At 36.1% G+C, this 14,433-nt stretch overlaps 2 protein-coding genes across 4 annotated transcripts in view; one reads left to right on the top strand and one right to left on the bottom strand.

Moving 5' to 3' along the window:
• The first annotated feature begins 3,332 nt into the window (after positions 1-3,332).
• Positions 3,333-14,433, top strand: part of LOC119790865 (SH3 and PX domain-containing protein 2A-like) — a 97,043-nt gene continuing 85,942 nt past the window's right edge. For both annotated transcript variants that reach the window (XM_038296598.1, XM_038296599.1), the window contains exon 1: positions 3,333-3,665. In XM_038296598.1, coding sequence (XP_038152526.1) covers positions 3,594-3,665 — 72 coding nt within the window. In that variant the 5' untranslated portion in view covers positions 3,333-3,593. The remainder of the gene's footprint in view (positions 3,666-14,433) is intronic.
• Positions 9,500-12,711, bottom strand: LOC119790866 (N-acetyllactosaminide beta-1,3-N-acetylglucosaminyltransferase 3-like). Of its 2 annotated transcripts, none has more exons than XM_038296601.1 (2): positions 12,567-12,711; positions 9,500-11,632 (listed from the first exon to the last, which is right to left on the bottom strand). In XM_038296601.1, the coding sequence occupies exon 2, from the start codon at positions 11,602-11,604 to the stop codon at positions 10,462-10,464; it is 1,143 nt and encodes a 380-aa protein (XP_038152529.1). In that variant the 5' UTR covers positions 11,605-11,632; positions 12,567-12,711; the 3' UTR covers positions 9,500-10,461. The 2 variants fall into 2 exon arrangements, with proteins under 2 accessions (XP_038152529.1, XP_038152528.1); XM_038296600.1 differs by having other exon boundaries at positions 12,562-12,708.

Genomic DNA, 14,433 nt, shown 5'->3' on the forward strand with positions numbered 1-14,433 from the left:
TTAACCTCTTTGTTTCATAATTGTTTTACAATCAAATAGTAATAATGATCAATGAGCAGTTATACAACACCAGAGCTGCAGAGGAGCCAGCTTATATGTCTCAGTGGAAAACATTTGTCCTTTCGTACAAAGTTACCTGATAAATTCTGTGTTTTGGAATTGCATACTACTGTACTTTAAATTGCATGAAATTATCCATTTCTTTCAAAAACAAATGTACGATAATTTGAATGTATTTAGCAAAAGAAATAAAAGTTTTTGTCATTTATTGCCTTCTTTATTGCTTCTTGTTCTTTTCACATGACGGCATTTTTGTCTTGAGCAGAAACAAAATGAGACCAAATCAAGTCAAACGTTTAGACAGGTAATTGGAAAAGAAGGCCCGTGATGTCTGCTTCAAAAAATGCCAAACCACAAATTTTGAAGAGGACAAACTCAACATTTTCTAAACCTTCTCAAATGGTTTAAATCATTCCTTACTTGTAGAGAAGTAGATAAAATAACATGAATGTTATGAAAGGTTGATGTCGGTAAAAAGGAAGCAGATTCCATTTTATTGGCTCATGTGTAACTGACAGGTTTATGTGTGGTTTTTATCTCAGTATCTTCAATCAACACAGAAGGCAAACATTGTTTCCAAACCAACCCAAGCATTTCATTGCAGTAAGGAATGTTCTGACTGAACGTCACTGCTGGCTGCCTTTCTATAGCGAGAGAAATATTTAAACACTCTGGATGATTATAGCTCATTAAACATAAATGCAATATAGCATAAATTACATGTTTGATATTCTTAATGTCAGGCCAGAGTAAATATATTTGCATTTATATATTTGTAATATATTTACATTACAGATAAATTGGTCTAAGTAAGTCAATTTCTGTTTAAATAAATTTTCTTGAAATGAGCAGGTAAGTGAGACACTTTACAAATGGAATAGGACCATTTACAGTTTAAATAAGACAAAACAATTGCGATCTCTGATTATATAATATTGAATTATCTTCTTTTGGCTGATCATCCTTTTTACCTGCTGAAGTTATGATTAAATAAACGTTTTTTTTTTGTCCAGAAATGTTTACTCATTTTGCAGTGTAGGAGTAGGAGCTTTAGCACATGAACAATACTGCTTGGTTCATGCTATGCTTGATTAATGTTTGGAATGTATTCTAGGGTTATAGCTTGTACATTTCATTTGAAAATGAAAGAAACAATGGTATAACAATAATAAGACATAATAATAACCCCAAATAGATAAATAAAAATCAATTTTGGCTGTAAATATATGGAATAATCCTAAAATAACTTACTATTTTAGTTTTGTTTGAGGCTCTGCTGCCTTGCTGCAATAAGATCCAAGGTTAGAATTCTTTGTGAATGAAGGTTGCATGTTCTCCTCGTGTATGTAGGCTCTCTCTGACAATTCTGTCTTCTTTTTAGCCCCAAAACATTGAATAAAACATATTAAAGGCTCCTATTATATATACCCTGCCAAAGGCTGCTGGAGACAGGCACAGACAGATGTGAAGGTGGATAGGTGGATGTGAATATGGTTAATTAAAAAGACACAGCTCAGTTTGAAGATGCAGTTAAAATACATGCACATATTGTGAACAAAAGAACTTGCAGACTAATTTAACATTTTCATTTTCACAGACTGATGCACATCTGGTAAAATGTCCTTCTCTGTTATGAGATCTGTGGTCGATGGAGGATAACAAGTTCACCAAGTAAGACAGTTTCTATGTACCTCATGAGGGTGAGAATAGAGGTAGAACAAGTAGAGCAGAAAATTAGATGTTTGTCCAGGAAATCACAGAGATCTACATCCTTGTTTGCCTGTCAGTGGAAAAGGTGCTTCTTTGACAGTTATACTTGAATTACCAGTTGTATGCTCCAATTGAAAAAAGGTTCCTTATTACACAGAAAGGTGCTGATAAAATGAGCCACATTACTTTACACCTTTACACAACTCACAATCAGTCTAGGGCATACTGCTGTCTCATTAACCAAAACCTTATATTTATGTAAATCTAAAATAAAGGCATGATTTTAAGAGCTAGTCCATGCACTGTGCTCAGTCTAAAGACATGTTTTTGAAGCTATAATGGTATATTTTATAAAACATAAAAAACATTGTAAGAACTAACATTATCTACAGTCATTTGTGTCCTGAAAGGCCAGCTGGTGTGGTAGAAACCTTTACTCAAAAAGCAACATACGATAAATGTGCCGAATTATATTTTGGAAGCGTGGACAGGGACAGAGACTTTAATTTTTGGAGACATGTCCAATGTTCTAAAGAAACTAAAGTTGAAAGTTTTAGCCATAATGACTACTTATACATTGGGATGGAAATTATTTTTACATTTGGAATCTGGAAAGTCAGGAAAAAAAGAAAAAGAAATCCCTTCTGTGAGGTATGGGAGTGACAGTATCATGTTTTGCTGCTGCAATAAAATGCACTGCAACAAATGTAGATCTAAGTAAGACATTTATTCTTAAATTAAGTGCAGTTTTAGTTGAATTGAGGTAAGTGAAACACTTTGCAAATGGAATAAGACAATTTACATTTAAAATAAGAAAAAAACAACAACAACTGCAGTCTCTTTTTTCAAGTGCATATTATCTAATGTTTTTATTTTATAAGAGTAAAACAGCTGATTCCATTGGGAGATCATCATATTTTCCTACTCAAATTAAGGTTAAAAACACTTATTTTAAGTTTTTTTTTTTTTTTTGCTCATTTTCAGAACGTTTTTGCAATGTGGGGTTATGAAGACAAAACATATGGAAATATTGAAGCAACATATTAAGATACTGGCCAGTGAGTTAAAGCCTGGGTCTTCCCCAAAAAACAAAACATGTTGTCCTGTTTTTAAAAGAAATATGTGAATAAAGCTTTGATCTCAATTCCATTAATTTGGTTTGGGGCCTAATTGGTTAAGCTTGGGGAAAAATATCAACACGTTTGGCCAAAGTCAACAAGTCTAAACATTTCTACTAATATATTTATGTAAACTTTAGATGTTTTAGAAAAAAATATAGATTTAGTGAATTCAATGAAGGGAGGAAAAATAAAGGAAATCAAAACTGAGCAAACATGAAAAATCTAGTGTTTGCACCATGGTAATAATAATGCTAAACCAAATGTTGATTGGTTTGTTTGAGGGTAAGAGACAGAGGGGACTGAATCGTTAATGTTTGTTGACTCTATTTCCTAAAAGCTGGCTGCTCCTCAGAACAAAGGAGGGTGACCTCAGTCCTTCCTGAGGAGTCCTGTGAAGTGTGTCCAGTCAGCTGAGCTGGGCCCTCCCCCCTTTGGCTCCGGGCAGCAGTGGCGCAGCCCCTCTTCAGGGTGGAGATCTCTGATCACTACTTTTCTTTCACAAAGTCCGCCTGACACCGTCCGTTTCTGGGGGCCCCCAGACCCTGACGGCGGATCGCGCTGCTTCCTTTCTCTGAACTTTATTCTGACATCTGCAGAACTTCGCATCTCAAAGGATCTCTTCAGATTTTCATGGGCGAACATCTGGGCTCTTACATTTTGTGTTTCTCGTATTAAAGGCCAGATCGGTGTGCATAAAAAAAGATGCAGTTTCGCACTGTCCTTGACGTTAACGTTGTGGACGTGCAGAAAAGAAGGAATCCCTCCAAACACTACGTAAGTTGTTTACTCCTCTTCTCAGCTGTGTTGGTCTCTGGATCTATGCTCCATGAATTATGTCGCTCTGTTGATTCCTTGCTTTCTGCTGAAACAAAAAGGAAACCCAAATCACGGAACCAATAAGTCTTTCACTGCAATTGTTTTTTAAATCTAAATAAGTAATTTTACTTAAAATTTTGTCTTGAAATGAGGAGGTAAGTGAGAGACTTTGCCAATGGAAAAATACAATTTGCATTTAAAATAAGAAAAAAAAAACTATTGCATTGTCTTATTTCAAATTGATGTTATCTAATTAAGTAAAAATACTAATTCCTTTGGCAAATCATAGATTTTAAGGGTAAATACACTCAATCTAAGATGTTTTGTACTTTTTTCTGGATCGTTTTTGCAGTGTTCACAGGGGCGGAGCTAGATGGGGGGGCCGGGGGGCGGTGGGGGTCGGGGGGCATGGCCACCCCTAGTCAATCATAGGCCACCGCTGTGGACACCCCTACCATTTATTCAGTGTATTCTCATTATCAGTTCGTATGAAATAGTACGAAAAGTTATGCACCGTAATTTCGTACGTTTTAGACGTTTTTTGGTGGTATTTCGTCGTATTTTTACGTCTTGCCTCGAGACAAGATATGCATGCGCATCTTACGCACCATTTAATAACATAGAATTTAACATACAATTAACCCTAACCCTGACCCTAACCCTAAGATACAAAACAGCAAGCAATGTAGTTAGAGACATGAAGAAGTAATTTTTGCACTGTTTTTCCCAGTTTTACGTCCTTCCGTGGATCTGCTTTTTTCGTCTGTCTGGTTGTGCATGCACACTGATCTGTTTTTTCGAGGAAAAACGTCTAAAACGTACGAAATACTGTGCATAACTTTTCGTACGATTTCATACGAACTGATAATGAGAATATGTTGATTTATTTCCCTCTAATACAGATGGTGGCAACAGTACAGAGCCCCCTGGGTGTCGGGGTAAAAAAAAAAAAAAAGGAGGTGGAAATCCGTGGGCATGGATTAATAAACCGAGAGCACAGTTTCTTAATCTGCGAGCACGGATTGGAAAATCGTGCGCTCAGTTTATCAATCCATGCATATGGATTTCCACCGGCTTTTTTTTTTTTTACCCTGACACCCAGGGGGCTCTAATACTCTTAAGTGGAATATTCAAAATTATATATTAACAATTACTTGAGAACGAAAACACTGTGGTTAATTATGCATATCAATGCTGATGCAGGTTCTCAGTCATCCTGGTCATAGTAATTCCGTAAAAATTCAAAAAATGTCCACTGCAAGTCCAGTGAATATTTTTTTTTATTTTTACGGTATGCATATCAATATACTAACTTTAAAGATAATAAGTACAGAATTCAAGCAGAAATAGATCTTGTGTTTCATGGGGTAAAGAGAAAATTATGTCTCTGCAATGCATCTAGGAGTCTTCATTGAAATCATGTATAAATAACTATTTTAATAAAAACTTGTTAAATAATCAATTTATGTAGATATTAGTACTCATAAATATCCATTTTATGCAGAATGATTACTGATAAAAGTAGTCAAGTAATGACAATGGAAAAGATGTTCGAACAAAAGCTCAAACCTGGAGGAATTTTATCCACTATACCTTTTATCTAGAAAGCACGGATTTATGAATATATCCGTCTATTATTAGCAAAGACTGTGGGAAAATATAGTTTGTCTTTATTTAGAAAATATGGATGTTTTACTCATTATTTTTACTGTTGGAACATTGCAGATTTACCGAGAGGTGGTGCCTATCTGCTTACAGCCACCCCTTAGTGTACATTGATTATTGCCTGGCCACCCTTATAAAAATGTTCTGGCTTTGCCTCTGAGTGTTCATGTCACGTGTGGCATTTGCATGTAGATTCTGCTGACTTCGTCATCTTTCTTTTTTATAGAATTTTCTTTTTTAGGACACAACAAACTTACAATTTACCTATGCACACTAACACACTCACCGTTCAAACCTGCATTTGTTTAGTTCTAAAAAAAAAAGTTTTATGAGAATATTTTAAAAAGTTTGTAAAGGAAAACATCAACTGATTTTCTTAAAGTTTATACTGTAGTTTCTTATCTACATTACTCCTGGAATTGTTATCATAGGTTATCTGATGGTGGCTATTATTCAAGCAATTCTACCATCTCCAGATATCCTTTTTATTTAGGAATGCTCTGTTGGCAAATGTAAATGTTGGCAACTAGCCTCATCAGTGGCAGCGCTAGACTTTTAAAACAGGGATGGGAAGGAATTATTTGGCGGCTCAATATATAAAGGGTTTGTAATTACACTAAAAACAAGAATTATTTTCGGAAAAATGTATATTGATTAAATAAAAGATGTTTATTTTCCAAAATGTATACAACTATGTACTGTTAAATGTTTTATAAATGAAGTACACAGCAAAAATAGAAATAAACAAGTAGCCTACTAAATGTGCTCCTTGGACTAATCAAATCCAATAGTAAACAAAAACTTGAGGTAAATTTGGACCTGTCAAAACAAGGCAGGACAAGCAGCGGCGCACATTTAAATATGTACCACAGGAAGAGTAATAGAACAAAAAAGCAAAAAAAAAAAACAACATACGGCCCTTTGAAACTGACTATAGTTGACCACTGCCCAGTGGTAATGACAACACCAAGTTCACAAAAACAATAAGAACAGCAAAATTCTGCGGGTCTGGTGAGATATTTTACAAAGTCTTCCATATTTAGGGACTATGCCCTCCTTCACTCAACACTGAGCATGCCCAGATGACTTAATCTATCATCTGCCATTGTTGTCCTAAGGTTTTTTTTTTTATTATTAATTTAAGTGCAGAGAAACTTCTTTAGCGGGATGAAGTGCTAACTGGAATCAAAAGCCAAATTTTACTTAGCCTAAAAAGTTAATGGAAAACTCTTTGTAAGGTTCCAAAAACACAAAAACTCAAGTAGAAAAGCTGGCTTCCCTCCACTTGTCTCCCTTCTTAAAAGAAGCCCTCTCATTTGATGAAGCTCATGCTTAAGGTCTTCTAAGTCTGACTCAAATGTGTCAAACAGACACTGCTCTTTTAGGAATAATGGGCTTTTGGGGTCAAGAGACTGCACTCCTTCAATTATCTCAGTTCTTTTTGGAAAATCTATTTCTGCTTCAAAACAGTCAAGTACCTGATAGAAAATACTTCTATTGAACTCTTAACTATTTTCAAACTAACAGTGCCTCTGTCCAACAGTGCTCATAACAAGTAAGTCCAGAAATTTGGAATTGGTCTTTGGTCGTCTTTTGTTTTGTGCTTCAGTGACAATGTTGCAGTGGTGCACAAGTACTTCAGTCTCCGTCATAATTCACCAAATTTACTATCACTTCTGTAGCTTTTTAACATGTCTGTAAGGGAACCAACCAGATCTATTGCTCTAACCAGCTCAAAACTTCTGGATCGGAGCATGTCAGACAGGATTTTCACATCCCCAAACACTTTACTGAAAGTAAAGAAAAGTCCTATAAACTGTAGGTCAGTTTGGGTGAAAAGACAATTTTTCTATTATTTTCCTGGTTCCACTATTCTTCTCTTGTGAAATGTCTTGCCAGATCCTAGAAATGACTGGAAGCCTGTCTCCCATAGTTCTAAACGCCATGTACCTGCAAGCCTACCTACAGTAACATCTGAAAGTTGCTGAAGTGCCCTAGGCTTTTCATGTGGGTTCATTTCCTTTTGAGCATCAACCCACTTAATTTGACTGCAGAGCCAGGCATCAGACTAGTAATTGAAGTAGTAATACTCATAGGTAATACTAAGCACAAGCACTGTGGTGCAGCGTCTCCCTTACTTCCAATTAAAACAGCACTTTGTTTAATTTAGTACCAATAAATGTACACAACAGCAAAGGAAATGTGTTTCATTGATCCTGTGTGTCACTGTTCTGTTAGGGAGACGCTGCATGTCAGCTTAGCCAAGGAAAAGTTTAGGAGAAGCGTGCTGCATTAGGATGCATTCAAGTCTGCTGGGAAATTATTTCTGTTTTTTTTCGCAAATGTTCGTAAAATTCTAACAGTATAATGTTTTCAGCATGATGGCAACAGTGGTGGCAAGGATTTCTTCCCAACTAACCGTCTGGCTCCACCACGGGGCCTCACGTTATGCTAGAGATGCCATAACAAGGCAACTTAAAACAGAAACAAAGTGATTAAAACTAAATAAAACCAGGCCAACAACCAACTGGAATTAGAATAAACACATCAACGATTGTATGCCGGTCAAAGACCTGCAGAAAACATCTCAAAAAGAAAAGGTTTCCTTTCCTAAGGGCCTAAATTCCTAAGTGCCTAAGGAGGTGTCACATTGCAAGATAATAGTGCAGATTTATGTCCCGATCTTATGATTGGGGAGGTAATCTTACCTTATATGGTGCGTTATGACTGATCAGATCAGTCTCTCCCATCTTTAAACAGGGATATCCAACACGTTAGATTGTCTTGGCTGGATATTTCACCATGGTGTTTACCCAAAGTCAATCGAGCAAGCAACCTTCTATAAGGACATCCTTGCTATTGTCTCTTCATAATGAGTTCCCCAGAACATCTGCACTGGAGTACAGCTGCGTGACATTGCTTATATTTATTCATTTTTGTTTTTATGCAGCAGGAGAAAGAAAATCTTGAATCTAGACTGTATTCTCGACCATTTTAAACATACTTAAAATATGTCAGCTGTTCTACAAACTTTTGTTAGTTTGACTGTGAGAGGTTAAAAGATTAAATCCTTTCTTCTACCTATAACCCCACAGAATAACATAGTTTTGGACTGGAGTCCCGTGGAATTATTGAAAATGTAATCAATCGTATTGCTCTCTTGATAATCTAGTCTTTCTGTAAGGAGATGACATATCAACCACCTTCACCCTTGTCAAATTAGCTGAAATAAACAATAAAACACATGTAACATTTCTTTGAAAACAGGGCTGAAAGAAGCCTATATGCTCAGGAGCTGTTATGACTGCTGTGAAAAATAACAGCAGTTCATAAGTGTTGCATCCAAGCTCATTCAGTTTAGGATAACAAACCAAATAACCTTCTTCCCTGGAAGAACAGAGTAATGTTAATCATCCTTGATATATCAGCTAAAATGAATTATGAAACACATGGAAAATCTCTCTGTAAACAAAGTTGCTCCCTCAGAAAATCTTTTCCAGTTGGGGAGTGGTGGCCTAATGGTTAGGGCATTGTGCTTGGATCCCAGAGGTTCTGAGTTCAAGCCCCACTCCCACGGACTGCCACTCTGGTTCTATAAGCAAGACCCTTAACCCCCCACACTGCACCCTGGATGCTGCACAATGGCAGCCTACTGCTCCCCAACAGGATGGGTTAAATACAGAGAATGAATTTTATTGCTTTGTGCTTGTGACAGTGTAATGACAATAAAGTTGATCTATTCTTTAAAGGCGATGCCAATATAAACTCCCTTTTTCTCCTGGTTATTAATTATTTTCATTCTTTGGTGTATGTCTCTTGCCCCCCATTTGACAAAGAGTATTATCCTCCAGTGCAACAGAAACTGAACAGTGGTAGGTTCAGTGTAGTACAACTTAGTCCTATTTATTTTCTTGTCATCTTTCTCTGTATCTGTATCTTGGGCCATATATCAGATTTGCACATACATGGACTTAAATGTCTGCAAAACCTTTATTTGCAAAATAACTCAAACTAACTCAGAAGTATATGTGAATAGAATGGCTCAATTTTAGCAAAAGATTCTCAGAGAGATTTATGTCTTGACTTTGACGAGGTCATTACAGCTTACATGTCTCCAGTCAACTTCCTTGGGTATAATCAGTTTTATTTTAGTTCAGCATATAACAGCTTTCCTTCCTAAATTCTCCTGTGTTTCCAGTGCTCATGTGTAACAGTTAGCACTTTGCAGCTTCTCCAATAACAATTTACATTAATTACCAGAAAGCTATGGAAAACCCACTTAAAAAAAGGCATTTCATGGCATTTGAGAATGTGCTGTGTCACTGAGATCAGGTTAATAAACTGTGTCACTACACATTAAGAGCTTTATTAAAAAGCACACACACGAAACAAAATAGACTTATTTTTACATAAAGATTGAATATACAAGAATCAGCTCAGTACATTTTAACAAATATAAAAAACAAAATTCTATGAAGACTAGCAGGTAACATTTCTTTTGATATCAGGGCATGAGTTATACTGGATCAAGGAGATTTAGACAAAATTCTATAGCAGGACCATCACAAGAAAAAAAAGATCAGCGGGTATGGATTAGGGCTGAAACAATTACTCGGATTAATCATGACTAACCGATTATTGAAATGATCGTCAACTAATTTAGTAATCGATTTATCATTTTCTGGAGTATAGAGGCTGTAAAATACTCCTTTAGGTGACAGAGCAACCCACTTAGGGCAGCAATTAATCGATTAATTGGAAAAATAATCTAATATAATACCTAATCTATTTGTAAAATAATTGTTAGTTGCAGCCCCAGTATGGATTAAACTTTTTTTATAACATTGGTTAATATTTTCCCATGCTATCTTCTTCTTCAAACTTTATCTGAAAATGCGTCCCATAATCCCCAACTAACTAACTAACTAACTAACTAACTAACTAACTAACTAACTAACTAACTAACTAACTAACTAACTAACTAACTAACTAACTAACCAGGATTACACAGGGAGCTAACGATTTAAATACCGTAAGCCTTTTTTGAGTCATGTTCAAGCAGTTATTTTTAATTTTGCTTCACTTCCTTTTACAGTTTGTCACATTGCAGTCTTGGGTTGTGTACTTCATGCCACAAGAAATATAAATCTTTGGGGGGAAATTTGTGAATCAAAAGTAAATCCCTCATGTAGCAGGGATCATATTTATCAAAATTTTTTGAGGGAATGTACCATCCTAGTGTTTTCACACCCATATGAGACTTGGGCTCAAGTTTCACTGCAGCCAAACACATTCCCATGTAAACATCATCAATAGGAATAAATTGGACCTTTGCAGACATTTTGTAAATGACCAACGCTGTATAGCCTGATAAAAGGTATCCCCCACCTCCACAGTAGGGTGGGTATACATTTTTTTCATATACTACATGAGGAACATAATACTTGCTCCTTTGGTCTCTTTTAGGATATGATATTTTTAATAGATCTCCAATAAAAAGATGTTTGCTTCCATCATTATCTTTAAGGTGTTGAAGATAGTCGATCATGTTGTCCGTATGGGCAAATACGTCATCGTCACCATTTAGCAGGAAACGAGCCTGCGAACAACGACTCTCCATCCACTCAAGGAAGAGTATCTGCTTCAAAGTGAGGTTATAAAAGGAATCCTTAAAGTCCCACTGAAGAATGTCATTGTAATGCTGATGCTCCAGTGCAACAAGTTTGTTCAATTTCTCCTTCTCAAAACCCAAACCATCAGTTCCTATAATAAAGATTCGACGAATCATCTTTCCTTTGTATAATCTCTCTTTTGCCCATGTCTTGCGCAGAACCTCCCTGTGCTCATAATTTTTTGGGGAGCTTTTGATAACAAGCAAAAGAAAGACGTCCTCGGGTTCATCGTCTCGTCCGCATTTTTCAGGAAGGTCCAGTAATAAGGGGAAACTGCGACAGTGACGATAGTAGAGAAAGTCCTGAATCATTGGAGAAAAAGTGTCGAAGCCTGAGACATTTGCAATCGTTGTGTTTGGTTCACATCGTTGTGATTGATTAACTTTTATCCCTTTAAGTCGTTGTTTTAACAGCGAGTAGATTTTGTGCGAGGCATTTGGATTTTGTTCTGCATATGCAGCTCTTGGATAGTCGGTGTTGTTGAGGTCCAGGTATGAGACGTTTTGAGGATCATTGAAAAAAACAAGTAGTAACATGGCCACAAGAAGCAAAGAAGTCATGGCACAGATGTCTATTAGTCTCTGAAGTCTGAAATCAAAGAAACAAAGAAAAGAAAATGTCAACATATTTATATGTCATTTAAAAAGAGTTGCATAACTCTAAACACGAGTTAGAAAGATCAAGATTTATAAAACAAATCATTTCAAGGAAGATGTTTGCCTACATCTTTTTATTTATTAATCTGGCATTAAATCAGACTAAACTTTTTCTGTTTTAGGCTTGGTTGGATTGGAAGAACTATTTCTGTTTCTTACTGTAAGTACTTTTACAGTAACTTTTGTCAGATTCAAAAGATAAAACATAAAAAAAGGTAGTAATTTACTGAAAAAGTAGTTTTGGATAACAGCGGACTGATTGCGTATGGCTCCTGCGTCAATTCTGAAGCACTTGTAAAATTAGTTTCTACCTGAGAGAAGATTAGAAATCTCCTAAATAACTTGTACAAACGATTTAAAACGTATTTAGGAACGGTTCTTCCATAAGGCCCAATGTGTCTAAATAATAAGCTTCTTATTTTTATTCTTTACTTTATTATTTTAAAGATTCTACTGAAATAATCAAAGAAAAATGGGTATCACTTAAAAATTTTGCAGTCCAGCTTCACAGCACATTTAGGAACACTCTCATGGTTATTATTAAAGACTATTAAGTTTTGTTTTAAGTTAAGCTTTTCGGTTTAGTCAGAAGAAATATCTACGGTATATAATGATTACATTTAGGATCACATTACTTCTGCATTTTTCAGATAGCGGTTAAAAAAAGGAAGTTCGTTCTGATCATTAGAAACTTTAAACTAACTTCAAGCCGAAGGCATGTTAAACCCTTTATATATATATATATATATATATATATATATATATATATATATATATATATATAAAATTAGCAGTAAAACAATCTTTTCTAGCCTACAAATTGTTTCTAAACAACAGTTAAAACAGAACTTGAATATTTACCTGACCATGTTGGTAATAGATGTCCCTTCAAATAACCCTGTAGAGATTCTCATACAGCCTGCTTGTTGCACAGACAAGTCACTTGCAACGTTTGTTAAGACAGCCTCTGATGCTCTAGCTTTATGCACTTTGGCAACAGGAGAACCAACAGGAAGAGCAGGAAGAATAGTATCATCAAGGAAATCTTAGATGTATTGAATGCTTCAAATGTATTATGACTAGCATATTTTACTGGCATTGAAGATATGCTTTTTAAATCAGTGAGATGGTTATTGATCTTGATATTTCACGGAATAGCTGGAAGAACACAGCCGTCATCCTAAACTTACCGATAGCCTCAGTCAGACTGATGTTAAAGAAGTTTAATACAATTTTGACAAAGTGTAGCAGTTGCTACTGACTTGTCTGACTTGATTTTGAGATCTGTCAGCGGTGGAGGCTCTTGAAGTACATTTACGTCATTGCCAGTTTCAAAAAAATATTTTGAGATCAAGTATTAAATTTTTTTCGTCATGGTACACCAAAAAATGTATAGAGCAGAAGATGTGTATTCTTAACAGCACCATTCAGGTAAGCTTTGGTGTTAAAAAACTGTTTTAGTGGTACAAAGGAAAGCAAAACGTGCCAAGAAACTATCCCCCATACCATTACACCACCAGAGCTTCCCTGCATTGTTTACACAAGGCAGGGTGGATCCATGCTTTTATGTTGTTTTTGCTCAATTCTAAACTAACTATGAAAGCTGGAGCTGAAAGATTCCTAAAAAGAGACAATGTTCCTCCAGTTTGTTTTTGTACAATTTGAACCCCTTTACATGTTTGTCATAGTTTTCTGCTCTTGGCTAACAGGAGTGGCACCCAGTTTGTTCTTTTACTGCCTTAGCTCATCACATTTGTTATTTGCTCTGTGGTTGGAGATGGTATTCTGCACACCTTGGGTGCAATGAGGGGTTATTGAAGCTACTTTTGTCTCTCTGTCATATTGAGACATCCTCCTCCTCATCTAACCTCTGACATCAACCAGACAAATTTCATCGACAAAAAAATATCAATAATCTGATATTGTCTCTTTTCGTAACCAGTCTGTTACACCAGCTTCCTTCCAGGTTAGGTTATTTGGTTCTCTAAATTGCTGATGAAGGTTCTCAGTCATCCAGGTCATAGTCATTCCGTAAAAATTCAAAAAATATCCACTGGACTTGGTTTTCAGGATTTGAAGATGTTTCGCCACCTCTCCAGGAAGCTTTCTTAATTCAAATGTCTGGATCCGCAGTGAGTTAGAGTATTATATGGAAGGCCTTGTATTGCTTGGAATCATGCAAATGGTAACCGATGAATGGCTCGTTTAGTTCCATCGTTAGCCTGTAATATCTGAACCTGTCTATGATTCATCATTACCATTTGCATGTTTCCAAGCAATACAAGGCCTTGTCCATATAAGACTCTAACTCACTGCGGATCCAGACATTTGAATTGAGAAAGCTTCCTGGAGAGGTTGCGAAACGTCTTCAAATCTTGAAAACCAAGTCCAGTGGATATTTTTTGAATTTTTACGGAGGTTCTCTAAATTGCTCTTTGGTCTGTTGTTACCTGTTTGAATACTCAGCCTCTCTCCCCTTATTGCTGGAGATGGCTAGTCACTCTACACTTCCTTATCCTAACCTTGTGTGGATAAGTGGGTATAGATAATTTATGAATGGACCGTTCTCTAAAAACCTCAGTAATATTTTCAGATCCTTGTATATCAACAGTATGGGAAATACTGAGACCAGGCTGGCTGTCACCAACACATATGCCAAATTTAAAATCACTGAAAATGTCTTTCTTCCATGTTCATATGCTTGGTGTGAACTTTTGCAAATCATCTTTAACA

The sequence above is a fragment of the Cyprinodon tularosa genome, unplaced genomic scaffold (assembly GCF_016077235.1).
Source record: "Cyprinodon tularosa strain WSP-4 unplaced genomic scaffold, ASM1607723v1 ctg372, whole genome shotgun sequence".
Taxonomy (NCBI): domain Eukaryota; kingdom Metazoa; phylum Chordata; class Actinopteri; order Cyprinodontiformes; family Cyprinodontidae; genus Cyprinodon; species Cyprinodon tularosa.

Excerpts from the sequence above, each read along its gene's own strand:
- LOC119790866 (XM_038296600.1), bottom strand. The coding sequence starts at position 12,614 with ATGAGAATCTCTACAGGGTTATTTGAAGGGACATCTATTACCAACATG. Across the intron at positions 11,633-12,561 it reads TCTATTACCAACATGGTCAG|ACTTCAGAGACTAATAGACA; the intron begins GTAAATATTCAA and ends CTTTGATTTCAG.